This window comes from Salmo salar, chromosome ssa02 (genome assembly GCF_905237065.1).
Source record: "Salmo salar chromosome ssa02, Ssal_v3.1, whole genome shotgun sequence".
Lineage (NCBI taxonomy): Eukaryota > Metazoa > Chordata > Actinopteri > Salmoniformes > Salmonidae > Salmo > Salmo salar.
In genome coordinates, this window is record NC_059443.1 from 24532089 (window position 1) to 24546028 (window position 13940).

Genomic DNA, 13940 nt, shown 5'->3' on the forward strand with positions numbered 1-13940 from the left:
ATGATCTGTACTCCCTTTTGTATATTCCTTTCTCACACATCTTCTCTACCTCATTACACTCCTCTCTTCTCACTGCTCCTCTCTACTCTACCTCATTACACTCCTCTCTTCTCACTGCTCCTCTCTTCTCTACCTCATCTCACATCTCTGTTCACCCTTCCCATCCTTCTCACAGCTATGTTTTGAACTTCATGTTCTTTATGACCTTCACCCTATTTCCATGACCCCATTCCCTCTCTCCCTACCACTCTGCTCATCTCATCTCTCTATCTCTCTCTAAATACCTCACACTTTCTCGCTCTCTCTATCCACTCACCTCACTCTCCTCTCACTATATTACCCCCATGTCCTTCAAAACCCATCCCTCTCTTCCAATCCCTTCTCTCTTTACCACTTTCTATTTTCCACCAGTGTGTATGCAGTCCTTTAAACAGCTAAAGCTGGTTAGCCATGGTGTTTATGACGAGCCGTCACAGCACAACACTGCTCTGGCAATGACTGCCATGCACAACAAGGGCAGCTTAAGGAAAATGTACAGGCCCATTACACGTTGATACCACGCTGGAGATTCACAGCGGCCAAGAGGAGAGAGTCTTAACCCCCCCCGCCGCATCAATCCCTCTACCTGGCCAGTCTCCCTCCTCCTGCTCACTGCTCACCCAAAACTGCTTCATTGGCACGAATTATATAACCCAGACTCCTTGCCAAGGCTAAAAAAACGAATTCGCTCTCTCTTTCCACCCCTCTTCCTCATTCTCTCGCTCTTCTACTGTCTTCCATTCCCTCCCTCCCTCCCTCCCGCCATCCCTCCCTCCCTCCCTCCTCATCCCTTGCCTCTTTTAACTGTAATCCTCCATCCCGGTTTGTGTGTTTCCCCATTTCCCCAGTCCTATAGCCCGGGTGTATCCCTCCTCTCTATAGCACTCTGCTCATACATAATGCTTATTGAAAATTCACACCTAAATCATAGAGATTTGAGAGTTCATTCACACTCTGCTTTTCTCTCGGTCCACTCTATCTTTCTATCCCTAAGTGTCTTGTCTTCAATTTCCCTCACTCTATAGCTTTCCCCACTTTCATGACATTTATTAAATCTCCCGATCTTCCCATTATCACGTGTTGGCCACAATTATCCCACTGAGAGGTGAAAGATGGAAAGATAGATCATCTAGCTTGATGTAGTGAGGTGAGTCAGTGTGGGTACAGATATAGGATCTTACATTTGAGCCAGTTTGCTACAGCAGGAAAATCTTACAGCAACAGGAAAAAATGTGCATTGCACATGCAAGTGTGTGTGACTTACGCGCAAGGCAGAGCAGGACCAGGGCACGCAGGGAGAGGGAGAGGGGGGTTGGGAGGAGAAGAGATCTCGGGCCAGGCCTCATTGTGTATTGAGCCTCAGTAGCTGTCTGATCAATGCTTCCTCTGTGACACAGGACACAGCCGCCGTACAGCAGAGCGGAGCACAGCAGAGCCCAACAGAGCACAGCAGAGTCCAGCAGAGCACAGCTAGGGCTGCAGTGACACACAACAAAGCCGGGTTTTTACCAGTACACAACACGCACGATTCTTCAGAGCTACAGTCTTCTGATAAAATACCAGCGATCTAACATCACCACAGCGTAGATCTAGAATGTCTTACAACGTTGCTACTAACTATCACCACACAATTAGCCAAATGACTGCCTGCAAACAGAGCTGCACTGCTGTGTAGGACTACATAACTAAACATCAAATCAATGGAACAAAGCAATGATACAAACCAACAGGCTAGAACCAGTGAAACGGCAAACCACAGACCAGAAACCCAATACCAAACAAACCAATATCTTTACTCTACATCAGCCAGACAGACACATCGGAGTAAACCATCTGAAACAAGTCATTATACTGTACTGTACATGAAGCTGTTTCTGTACTCATATCTCTCAACTCTGGGCTCCATCCCCACACATGATACTTTTGACAACACAAACATGTCATCAGCTAAATTGTCTCCCACTGTTCACTATCACACATCACCGTCTCCAGCTGTGATGGTAACTGCTTGACAAATGACTACTGTCTCCCTGTGTGACTTAAACAGCCAACAGTATCACACATAGCATTACTCTATAGGCTATCTCTCTATCTATCTAACCCTCCCACTGTAGACCTACAGTATAACCTTTATATGTGTCATCCTTCTGTATGATTATACAGTAGCACAATGTCTCTCTCTGCTGCACACGGTTGCTTCCAGTCACTATGTTCAGTCCCTGTGTTGAGTCTCGTGTTCACTACCCGCTCTGTCAGTGAGCTCAGTTCAGCTGCTGCGGTCCGTGCGGAGTTGGTTGTTGGTTCTGATTGGCAGCTCCTAATGCAGCAGCGGCGAGGGCCCGGCCCGGAGAGCGTATAGCTTACTGAGGGTGACCGGACTGCAGCGGCACCACCTCGCTGAACACTATCTGATTGAGGAGAACAGCGGTGTCATCCCCAGATTGCTACAAAGTCCTCTGCCTTCTGTCCGCAATTAGCCAGTCAATGCTACCGCTACCACACCGCGTGCCCTGGCACTGTCAATGGCACTGAAGTAGCATGGAACCTCCACGTCCCTAACAGCAACCACACCAGAACCTGACACCAAGGAAATTGCTCTGTGCTCGCTGTCGTTGTAGCTCGGAAACAATACTGTCCCTCTGATCCAAACAAAGTCTATTCCGTGTTTCCTCTTCTCATCTCATCCCCCTCTCTCGTTATGGTTGTTTTGTTATCTTGTCGTCCCCTCTCTCTCTATCCTCAGTCAGGTCAATATAGTGGGACAGTGCTTTAGTTCCTGGTTGTTTCCTCTTCCTCTTCCTCTCTGTCGTTCAGTATATGTTCAGTATATGTTCAGTATATGTTCAGTATATGTTCAGTATATGTTCAGTATATGTTCAGTATATCCCAGAGTAGTGTCAGCTATCTGTCCGTCTGTGTCTGGTTTATATAACCCCTGCTCTCCTCCCACAGCCTGCCTGCTTCCACTCTCTATCAGTGTGTGTAAGTGTGTGTGTGTTAGTCCGTGGATGCATATTTAGCATTTTAGTTATTTTGTGAAGGTTTGGGGTGTGGATGCGACAATGACTGTCTTTCAGGTCAGAGAACATTGGCTGTGTGTGTGACCGCCCAGCAGTCCATTCAGACAGGGTATATAGCTGGGTCTGTTAAGGATGTTTAGTGGCAAGGCCTTCTTCCCCTACAATCCCTCAGTTGAAACCCAGAGACAGAGAGACAGAGAGACAGGGAGACAGGGAGACAGACAGACAGAGAGATGGAGAGGCAGAGAGACACAAACCTCATAGAGGTCCTCACTGTCCAATGGCCTGTTTTATAGTCGCTGTATTAAGACAGTCCATAATGGCTGCATGTGTGTGTGTCTGTATGCGTGTTCTCAGAACAGTGTGTGTGTGTGTGTCTGTATGCGTGTTATTAGAACAGTGTGTGTTTGTATGTGTGTTTGGTAGCATGTTCGTGTTTTCATGCATTTGTGAGCATGTGACTGTGGCTGCTGTTGATGTCAGTTAGTGCTTGATGAGACTGTAAATACACTCTGTTACTGCCAGTCTTTAACACAGTAATGAGACATACATGTATGCCACTAAGAAATCACAGGGTTTGCTCACAGTAGGCTAGTAAATTTCTACTCCATCTGTCATAACACAAACGTATATTTTGCTCTACCCGGCATTCAGGGGTTAACCTTTACTGCAGTGGGCTAAGTCAGGGTCAGAGTGATTCTTGGTAGTCTTAAACAAATTTACTTTCAAACCAAAATATACACCTCACACACATGGTTATGGGCTTAAAAGAAGAAGACACCTGTACCATGTCAGATATAGAGTTTGCATCCTAATATTACACTTTATATACGTCACAGAAGACTGAAATATAACAAAACCGTTTGACATAGAAACACCAGATTGTTCGGTGTAAAACAACGTTTTTTCATTATGAAATTTTGAAAAATATGAATAACATTCCACCCATGAGGCCACTAGGTTATTTGACTGCAGGGAAGTGAGACATGCCTTGCTTAAGGGCACAACGGCATATGGTACCTTGGATTGCATGGTGACATTTTCCTACATCTCCACCTCTCTAACCACTAGGATACTACTGACCACCCCTAGGCCAGGTCGAGCATGCACAGTTACTACTGACCACCCCTAGGCCAGGTCGAGCATGCACAGTTACTACTGACCACCCCTAGGCCAGGTCGAGCATGCACAGTTACTACTGACCACCCCTAGGCCAGGTCGAGCATGCACAGTTACTACTGACCACCCCTAGGCCAGGTCGAGCATGCACAGTTACTACTGACCACCCCTAGGCCAGGTCGAGCATGCACAGTTACTACTGACCACCCCTAGGCCAGGTCGAGCATGCACAGTTACTCGTCACAACCAAGTCCAAAACACCCCACTGCAAAACCATTGGGGAGGAAAACATTCCACAGTGTTATGCTGTGTTGTACTAACTAAATGTGAGTCGGCTACTGCCCTCACCAGTACCACACTGCTCCAGTCCCTGAACAGTTCAGATGAATCTCCCTCTGTCATCTGCATCTGTCACAAACCATATTCATATTCCACACAATGTCTAATGTATTCAACTATTCGTCTCAAATAAAACTGTGAAGGACCTCGGCGTGATCCTGATCTCTCTTTTGAAGAACATATCAAGACTGTTTCAAGGACAGCTTTTTTCCATCTACATAACATTGCAAAAATCAGAAAATTTCTGTCCAAAAATGATGCAGAAAGATTTATCCATGCTTTTGTTACTTCTAGGTTGGACTACTGCAATGCTCTACTTTCCTGCTACCTGGATAAAGCACTAAATAAACTTCAGTTGGTGATAAATACGGCTGCTAGAATCCTGACTAGAACCAAAAGATTTGATCATATTACTCCAGTGCTAGCCTCCCTACACCGGCTTCCTGTTAAGGCAAGGGCTGATTTCAAGGTTTTACTGCTAACCTACAAAGCATACCTACACGTACGCTACGGTCACAAGACGCAGCCGTCCTAATTGTCCCTAGAATTTCTAAGCAAACAGCTGGAGGCAGGGCTTTCTCCTATAGAGCTCCATTTTTATGGAATGGTCTGCCTACCCATGGGAGAGATGCAGACTCGGTCTCAACCTTTAAGTCTTTATTGAAGACTCATCTCTTCAGTAGGTCCTATGATTGGGTGTAGTCTGGCCCAGGAGTGTGAAGGTGAACGGAAAGAATCTGGAGCAACGAACCGCCCTTGCTGTCTCTGCCTGGCCGGTTCCCCTCTCTCCACTGGGATTCTCTGCCTCTAACCCTATTACAGGGACTGAGTCACTGGCTTACTGGTGCTCTTCCATGCCGTCCCTAGGAGGGGTGCGTCACTTGAGTGGGTTGAGTCACTGACGTGGTCTTCCTGTCTGGGTTGGCGCCCCCCCTTGGGTTCTGCCGTGGCGGAGATCTTTGTGGGCTATACTCGGCCTTGTCTCAGGATGGTAAGTTGGTGGTTGAACTTGGGGGCTGCGCTTTGGCAAAGTGGGTGGGGTTATATCCTGCCTGTTTGGCCCTGTCCGGGGGTATCATCGGACGGGGCCACAGTATCTCCTGACCCCTCCTGTCTCAGCCTCCAGTATTTATGCTGCAGTAGTTTATGTGCCGGGGGGCTAGGTTCAGTCTGTTATATCTGGAGTATTTCTCCTGTCTTATCCGGTGTCTTGTGTGAATTTAAGAATGCTCACTCTAATTCTCTCTTTCTTTCTTTCTCTCGGAGGTCCTGAGCCCTAGGACCATGCCTCAGGACTACCTGACATCGATGACTCCTTGCTGTCCCCAGTCCACCTGGCTGTGCTGCTGCTCCAGTTTCAACTGTTCTGCCTGCGGCTATGGAACCCTGACCTGTTCACCGGACGTGCTACCTGTCCCAGACCTGCTGTTTTCAACTCTCTAGAAACAGCAGGAGCGGTAGAGATACTCTCAATGATCGGCTATGAAAAGCCAACTGACATTTACTCTTGAGGTGCTGACTTGTTGCACCCTCGACAACTACTGTGATTATTATTATTTGACCATGCTGGTCATTTATGAACATTTGAACATCTTGGCCATGTTCTGTTATAATCTCCACCCGGCACGGCCAGAAGAGGACTGGCCACCCCTCATAGCCTGGTTCCTCTCTAGGTTTCTTCCTAGGTTTTGGCCTTTCTAGGGAGTTTTTCCTAGCCACCGTGCTTCTACACCTGCATTGCTTGCTGTTTGGGGTTTTAGGCTGGGTTTCTGTACAGCACTTTGAGATATCAGCTGATGTAAGAAGGGCTATATAAACACATTTGATTTGATTTGATTTGATGTCTGTTATAGAGTGGAGGTGGGGTAATGGTGTTCTGATGTCTGTTATAGAGTGGAGGTGGGGTAATGGTGTTCTGATGTCTGTTATAGAGTGGAGGTGGGGTAATGGTGTTCTGATGTCTGTTATAGAGTGGAGGTGGGGTAATGGTGTTCTGATGTCTGTTATAGAGTGGAGGTGGGGCAATGGTGTTCTGATGTCTGTTATAGAGTGGAGGTGGGGTAATGGTGTTCTGATGTCTGTTATAGAGTGGAGGTGGGGCAATGGTGTTCTGATGTCTGTTATAGAGTGGAGGTGTGGTAATGGTGTTCTGATGTCTGTTATAGAGTGGAGGTGGGGTAATGGTGTTCTGATGTCTGTTATAGAGTGGAGGTGGGGTAATGGTGTTCTGATGTCTGTTATAGAGTGGAGGTGGGGTAATGGTGTTCTGATGTCTGTTATAGAGTGGAGGTGGGGTAATGGTGTTCTGATGTCTGTTATAGAGTGGAGGTGGGGTAATGGTGTTCTGATGTCTGTTATAGAGTGGAGGTGGGGTAATGGTGTTCTGATGTCTGTTATAGAGTGGAGGTGGGGTAATGGTGTTCTGATGTCTGTTATAGAGTGGATGTGGGGTAATGGTGTTCTGATGTCTGTTATAGAGTGGAGGTGTGGTAATGGTGTTCTGATGTCTGTTATAGAGTGGAGGTGGGGTAATGGTGTTCTGATGTCTGTTATAGAGTGGAGGTGTGGTAATGGTGTTCTGATGTCTGTTATAGAGTGGAGGTGGGGTAATGGTGTTCTGATGTCTGTTATAGAGTGGAGGTGGGGTAATGGTGTTCTGATGTCTGTTATAGAGTGGAGGTGGGGTAATGGTGTTCTGATGTCTGTTATAGAGTGGATGTGGGGTAATGGTGTTCTGATGTCTGTTATAGAGTGGAGGTGGGGTAATGGTGTTCTGATGTCTGTTATAGAGTGGAGGTGGGGTAATGGTGTTCTGATGTCTGTTATAGAGTGGAGGTGGGGTAATGGTGTTCTGATGTCTGTTATAGAGTGGAGGTGGGGTAATGGTGTTTTGATGTCTGTTATAGAGTGGAGGTGGGGTAATGGTGTTCTGATGTCTGTTATAGAGTGGAGGTGGGATAATGGTGTTCTGATGTCTGTTATAGAGTGGAGGTGGGGTAATGGTGTTCTGATGTCTGTTATAGAGTGGAGGTGGGATAATGGTGTTCTGATGTCTGTTATAGAGTGGAGGTGGGGTAATGGTGTTCTGATGAAGCTTCTGAAGGGCTATATAAACACATTTGATTTGATTTGATTTGAACTAGACATGCTCTCGCATTATGATACAGTCATCTGTGTGCGTGTCTGTGTGTGTGTATCTACCAGTGCGCATGCAAGTGTGTATGTATGTACACATGCGTGTGTGTTTTGTCGCAGTGTGCGGAAAGCCAATGCTGTCCCCATCCCTCTCCCCCAGTTCCTCGTCCAAATCAAATGTGTTATAGGCTTCATTGGCAACACAATGGAATAAGTGTTGCCAAAGCATTTAAGGGGCTTAAATCAGCGGTGTGATGAAAATATTAAGCACTCCAACATCCTTCCACGGATCCCCGGCTGCTTAAGCATGGCGGTGAGGTCACCTCCAGCATTTAATACCGGAGATATTAAAAGAGTAAGTGCTCTCACTACCATGGATACACTACCAGTACTGAGGCAGGCAGCGCCCGTGGCGGAGTGAGCAGCATGGGGGGGTTGTGGGATATCTCTGAACAAACAGTTGGGGCTGGGTCTGGCTGAGTGTCTGATGCACCAGATACTATCAGTTCATCTGAGATAACATTTCTCTTCTGTGTGTGTGTGTGTGTGTGTGTGTGTGTGTGTGTGTGTGTGTGTGTGTGTGTGTGTGTGTGTGTGTGTATGTGTGTGTGTGTTACAGTAGGTGTAGGGGTTTGTTGCTATGGGCTTGGAGATGGAGCGAGAAGGAGAGAGTGAGAGGGGGAACTGTCTCTTTGTATGTGTGTGAGAGTGAGACGGAGAACTGTCCCTTTGTATGTGTGTGAGAGTGAGAGGGGGAACTGTCTCTGTATGTGTGTGAGAGTGAGAGAGGGGAACTGTCCCTTTGTATGTGTGTGAGAGTGAGAGGGGGAACTGTCTCTGTATGTGTGTGAGAGTGAGAGAGGGGAACTGTCTCTGTATGTGTGTGAGAGTGAGAGAGGGGAACTGTCTCTGTATGTGTGTGAGAGTGAGAGGGGGAACTGTCTCTGTATGTGTGTGAGAGTGAGAGAGGGGAACTGTCTCTGTATGTGTGTGAGAGTGAGAGGGGGAACTGTCTCTGTATGTGTGTGAGAGTGTGGGGGAACTGTCTCTGTATGTGTGTGAGAGTGAGAGAGGGGAACTGTCTCTGTATGTGTGTGAGAGTGAGAGGGGGAACTGTCCCTTTATATGTGTGTGAGAGTGAGAGAGGGGAACTGTCTCTTTATATGTGTGTGAGAGTGAGAGAGGGGAACTGTCTCTTTATATGTGTGTGAGAGTGAGAGAGGGGAACTGTCTCTGTATGTGTGTGAGAGTGAGAGAGGGGAACTGTCTCTGTATGTGTGTGAGAGTGAGAGGGGGAACTGTCTCTGTATGTGTGTGAGAGTGAGAGGGGGAACTGTCTCTGTATGTGTGTGAGAGTGAGAACTGTCCCTTTGTATGTGTGTGAAAGTGAGTGGGGAACTGTCTCTTTGTATGTGTGTGAGAGTGAGAGGGTGAACTGTCTCTTTGTGTGTGTGTATGAGAGTGAGAGCTGTCTCTTTGTATGTGTGTGAGAGTGAGAGATGTCTCTTTGTATGTGTGTGAGAGTGAGAGATGTCTCTTTGTATGTGTGTGAGAGTGAGAGGGTGAACTGTCTCTTTGTGTGTGTATGAGAGTGAGAGCTGTCTCTTTGTATGTGTGTGAGAGTGAGAGGGTGAACTGTCTCTTTGTGTGTGTATGAGAGTGAGAGCTGTCTCTTTGTATGTGTGTGAGAGTGAGGGGGGAACTGTCTCTTTATATGTGTGAGAGTGAGAGGGTGAACTGTCTCTTTGTGTGTGTGTGAGAGTGAGCGAGAGCAAGTGTGTGTGTGTATGACGTGCGTGTGTGAGCATGCACGTACATGAGTGTGTGTCTATGCCTAAGCACATACATCACATGACAGTCCCCAACTCTCCCTGTTGTTTGTCTCTCTACAGCCACAGCTCTAGCTAACGTTAACGCCGCTCCTGCAGCCATAATGTAATCCAACACGTTCTCTGTGAACTGCCCTCATTAGAAAAGTCACAGCAACAATGTATGGATACTATTAAACCCTGCATTTAACAGCCACTACCCAGCCTGTACACCACAACACGATCCCAGTCTACATGGCAACTGAAGAAGATCTGCTGCAGTCAAAGCAGCAGGTTTAATCCAGAGCACTAACAACTCATCTAGTGTAGGGTGTTATCTGTCCATACAGAGAAACCTGTGGTGAGGATGCCTCGTTATCCCTGTTCTACCTACCATCCTGAGGTGAGCTAAGCTTCTCCACCCTCTGTGAGCTGGGCAGACAGGCCGGTGTGTGTATAGGGGGTGTGCTGTGTGTGTCAGGGCCCATGCTTATGTTGCCGACTGAGGAGTGTCTTTCTGTTGCTGCGTGCTACACGGTGTGTGATGTAGCTGGTAGGGGTCGAGGGTGGGTTCATTGTGGTGTGTGATGTAGCTGGTAGGGGTCGAGGGTGGGTTCATTGTGGTGTGTGATGTAGCTGGTAGGGGTCGAGGGTGGGTTCATTGTGGTGTGTGATGTAGCTGGTATGGGTCGAGGGTGGGTTCATTGTGGTGTGTGATGTAGCTGGTAGGGGTCGAGGGTGGGTTCATTGTGGTGTGTGATGTAGCTGGTAGGGGTCGAGGGTGGGTTCATTGTGGTGTGTGATGTAGCTGGTAGGGGTCGAGGGTGGGTTCATTGTGGTGTGATGTAGCTGGTAGTGGGTCGAGGGTGGGTTCATTGTGGTGTGTGATGTAGCTGGTAGGGGTCGAGGGTGGGTTCATTGTGGTGTGATGTAGCTGGTAGGGGTCGAGGGTGGGTTCATTGTGGTGTGTGATGTAGCTGGTAGGGGTCGAGGGTGGGTTCATTGTGGTGTGTGATGTAGCTGGTAGGGGTCGAGGGTGGGTTCATTGTGGTGTGTGATGTAGCTGGTAGGGGTCGAGGGTGGGTTCATTGTGGTGTGTGATGTAGCTGGTAGGGGTCGAGGGTGGGTTCATTGTGGTGTGTGATGTAGCTGGTAGGGGTCGAGGGTGGGTTCATTGTGGTGTGTGATGTAGCTGGTAGGGGTCGAGGGTGGGTTCATTGTGGTGTGTGATGTAGCTGGTAGGGGTCGAGGGTGGGTTCATTGTGGTGTGTGATGTAGCTGGTAGGGGTCGAGGGTGGGTTCATTGTGGTGTGTGATGTAGCTGGTAGGGGTCGAGGGTGGGTTCATTGTGGTGTGTGATGTAGCTGGTAGGGGTCGAGGGTGGGTTCATTGTGGTGTGTGATGTAGCTGGTAGGGGTCGAGGGTGGGTTCATTGTGGTGTGTGATGTAGCTAGTAGGGGTCGAGGGTGGGTTCATTGTGGTGTGTGATGTAGCTGGTAGGGGTCGAGGGTGGGTTCATTGTGGTGTGTGATGTAGCTGGTAGGGGTCGAGCGTGGGTTCATTGTGGTGTGATGTAGCTGGTAGTGGGTCGAGGGTGGGTTCATTGTGGTGTGTGATGTAGCTGGTAGGGGTCGAGGGTGGGTTCATTGTGGTGTGATGTAGCTGGTAGGGGTCGAGGGTGGGTTCATTGTGGTGTGTGATGTAGCTGGTAGGGGTGGAGGGTGGGTTCATTGTGGTGTGATGTAGCTGGTAGGGGTCGAGGGTGGGTTCATTGTGGTGTGTGATGTAGCTGGTAGGGGTCGAGGGTGGGTTCATTGTGGTGTGTGATGTAGCTGGTAGGGGTCGAGGGTGGGTTCATTGTGGTGTGTGATGTAGCTGGTAGGGGTCGAGGGTGGGTTCATTGTGGTGTGTGATGTAGCTGGTAGGGGTCGAGGGTGGGTTCATTGTGGTGTGTGATGTAGCTAGTAGGGGTCGAGGGTGGGTTCATTGTGGTGTGAGATGTAGCTGGTAGGGGTCGAGGGTGGGTTCATTGTGGTGTGTGATGTAGCTGGTAGGGGTCGAGGGTGGGTTCATTGTGGTGTGTGATGTAGCTGGTAGGGGTCGAGGGTGGGTTCATTGTGGTGTGATGTAGCTGGTAGTGGGTCGAGGGTGGGTTCATTGTGGTGTGTGATGTAGCTGGTAGGGGTCGAGGGTGGGTTCATTGTGGTGTGATGTAGCTGGTAGGGGTCGAGGGTGGGTTCATTGTGGTGTGTGATGTAGCTGGTAGGGGTGGAGGGTGGGTTCATTGTGGTGTGTGATGTAGCTGGTAGGGGTCGAGGGTGGTTTCATTGTGGTGTGTGATGTAGCTGGTAGGGGTCGAGGGTGGGTTCATTGTGGTGTGATGTAGCTGGTAGGGGTCGAGGGTGGGTTCATTGTGGTGTGTGATGTAGCTGGTAGGGGTCGAGGGTGGGTTCATTGTGGTGTGTGATGTAGCTGGTAGGGGTCGAGGGTGGGTTCATTGTGGTGTGATGTAGCTGGTAGGGGTCGAGGGTGGGTTCATTGTGGTGTGTGATGTAGCTGGTAGGGGGTCGAGGGTGGGTTCATTGTGGTGTGTGATGTAGCTGGTAGGGGGTCGAGGGTGGGTTCATTGTGGTGTGATGTAGCTGGTAGGGGTCGAGGGTGGGTTCATTGTGGTGTGTGATGTAGCTGGTAGGGGGTCGAGGGTGGGTTCATTGTGGTGTGTGATGTAGCTGGTAGGGGGTCGAGGGTGGGTTCATTGTGGTGTGTGATGTAGCTGGTAGGGGTCGAGGTGGGTTCATTGTGGTGTGATGTAGCTGGTAGGGGTCGAGGGTGGGTTCATTGTGGTGTGTGATGTAGCTGGTAGGGGTCGAGGGTGGGTTCATTGTGGTGTGTGATGTAGCTGGTAGGGGTCGAGGGTGGGTTCATTGTGGTGTGTGATGTAGCTGGTAGGGGTCGAGGGTGGGTTCATTGTGGTGTGTGATGTAGCTGGTAGGGGTCGAGGGTGGGTTCATTGTGGTGTGTGATGTAGCTGGTAGGGGTCGAGGGTGGGTTCATTGTGGTGTGTGATGTAGCTGGTAGGGGTCGAGGGTGGGTTCATTGTGGTGTGATGTAGCTGGTAGGGGTCGAGGGTGGGTTCATTGTGGTGTGTGATGTAGCTGGTAGGGGTCGAGGGTGGGTTCATTGTGGTGTGTGATGTAGCTGGTAGGGGTCGAGGGTGGGTTCATTGTGGTGTGTGATGTAGCTGGTAGGGGTCGAGGGTGGGTTCATTGTGGTGTGTGATGTAGCTGGTAGGGGGTCGAGGTGGGTTCATTGTGGTGTGTGATGTAGCTGGTAGGGGGTCGAGGGTGGGTTCATTGTGGTGTGTGATGTAGCTGGTAGGGGGTCGAGGGTGGGTTCATTGTGGTGTGATGTAGCTGGTAGGGGTCGAGGGTGGGTTCATTGTGGTGTGTGATGTAGCTGGTAGGGGGTCGAGGGTGGGTTCATTGTGGCGTGTGATGTAGCTGGTAGGGGGTCGAGGGTGGGTTCATTGTGGCGTGTGATGTAGCTGGTAGGGGTCGAGGGTGGGTTCATTGTGGTGTGTGATGTAGCTGGTAGGGGTCGAGGGTGGGTTCATTGTGCGTGTGATGTAGCTGGTAGGGGTCGAGGGTGGGTTCATTGTGGTGTGTGATGTAGCTGGTAGGGGTCGAGGGTGGGTTCATTGTGGTGTGATGTAGCTGGTAGGGGTCGAGGGTGGGTTCATTGTGGTGTGTGATGTAGCTGGTAGGGGTCGAGGGTGGGTTCATTGTGGTGTGTGATGTAGCTGGTAGGGGGTCGAGGGTGGGTTCATTGTGGGTGTGATGTAGCTGGTAGGGGGTCGAGGTGGGTTCATTGTGGTGTGTGATGTAGCTGGTAGGGGGTCGAGGGTGGGTTCATTGTGGTGTGATGTAGCTGGTAGGGGGTCGAGGGTGGGTTCATTGTGGTGTGTGATGTAGCTGGTAGGGGGTCGAGGGTGGGTTCATTGTGGTGTGTGATGTAGCTGGTAGGGGGTCGAGGGTGGGTTCGTTGTGGTGTGTGATGTAGCTGGTAGGGGTCGAGGGTGGGTTCATTGTGGTGTGTGATGTAGCTGGTAGGGGTCGAGGGTGGGTTCATTGTGGTGTGTGATGTAGCTGGTAGGGGTCGAGGGTGGGTTCATTGTGGTGTGTGATGTAGCTGGTAGGGGTCGAGGGTGGGTTCATTGTGGTGTGTGATGTAGCTGGTAGGGGTCGAGGGTGGGTTCATTGTGGTGTGTGATGTAGCTGGTAGGGGTCGAGGGTGGGTTCATTGTGGTGTGTGATGTAGCTGGTAGGGGTCGAGGGTGGGTTCATTGTGGTGTGTGATGTAGCTGGTAGGGGTCGAGGGTGGGTTCATTGTGGTGTGATGTAGCTGGTAGGGGGTCGAGGGTGGGTTCATTGTGGTGTGTGATGTAGCTGGTAGGGGTCGAGGGTGGGTTCATTGTGGGTGT

The 13940-nt window shown here is 49.7% G+C and overlaps 1 protein-coding gene across 6 annotated transcripts in view; it reads right to left on the reverse strand.

Annotated features, from left to right (window-relative positions):
• The window catches only part of LOC106577561 (cell adhesion molecule 4-like), a 171351-nt gene that overhangs the window by 31375 nt on the left and 126036 nt on the right, over positions 1–13940 (reverse strand). The window contains exons 1-2 of one of the 6 annotated variants that reach the window (XM_014155738.2): positions 2168–2927; positions 1304–1515 (exon numbers count right to left, since the gene is read on the reverse strand). The exons of 1 other annotated variant lie outside the window; for it this stretch is intronic. In XM_014155738.2, coding sequence (XP_014011213.1) covers positions 1304–1385 — 82 coding nt within the window. In that variant the 5' untranslated portion in view covers positions 1386–1515; positions 2168–2927. Of the gene's footprint in view, positions 1–1303; positions 2940–13940 lie in introns of those variants that run through there. 4 more of the 6 variants (XM_045713020.1, XM_045713022.1, XM_045713018.1 and 1 more) reach the window with 4 other exon arrangements.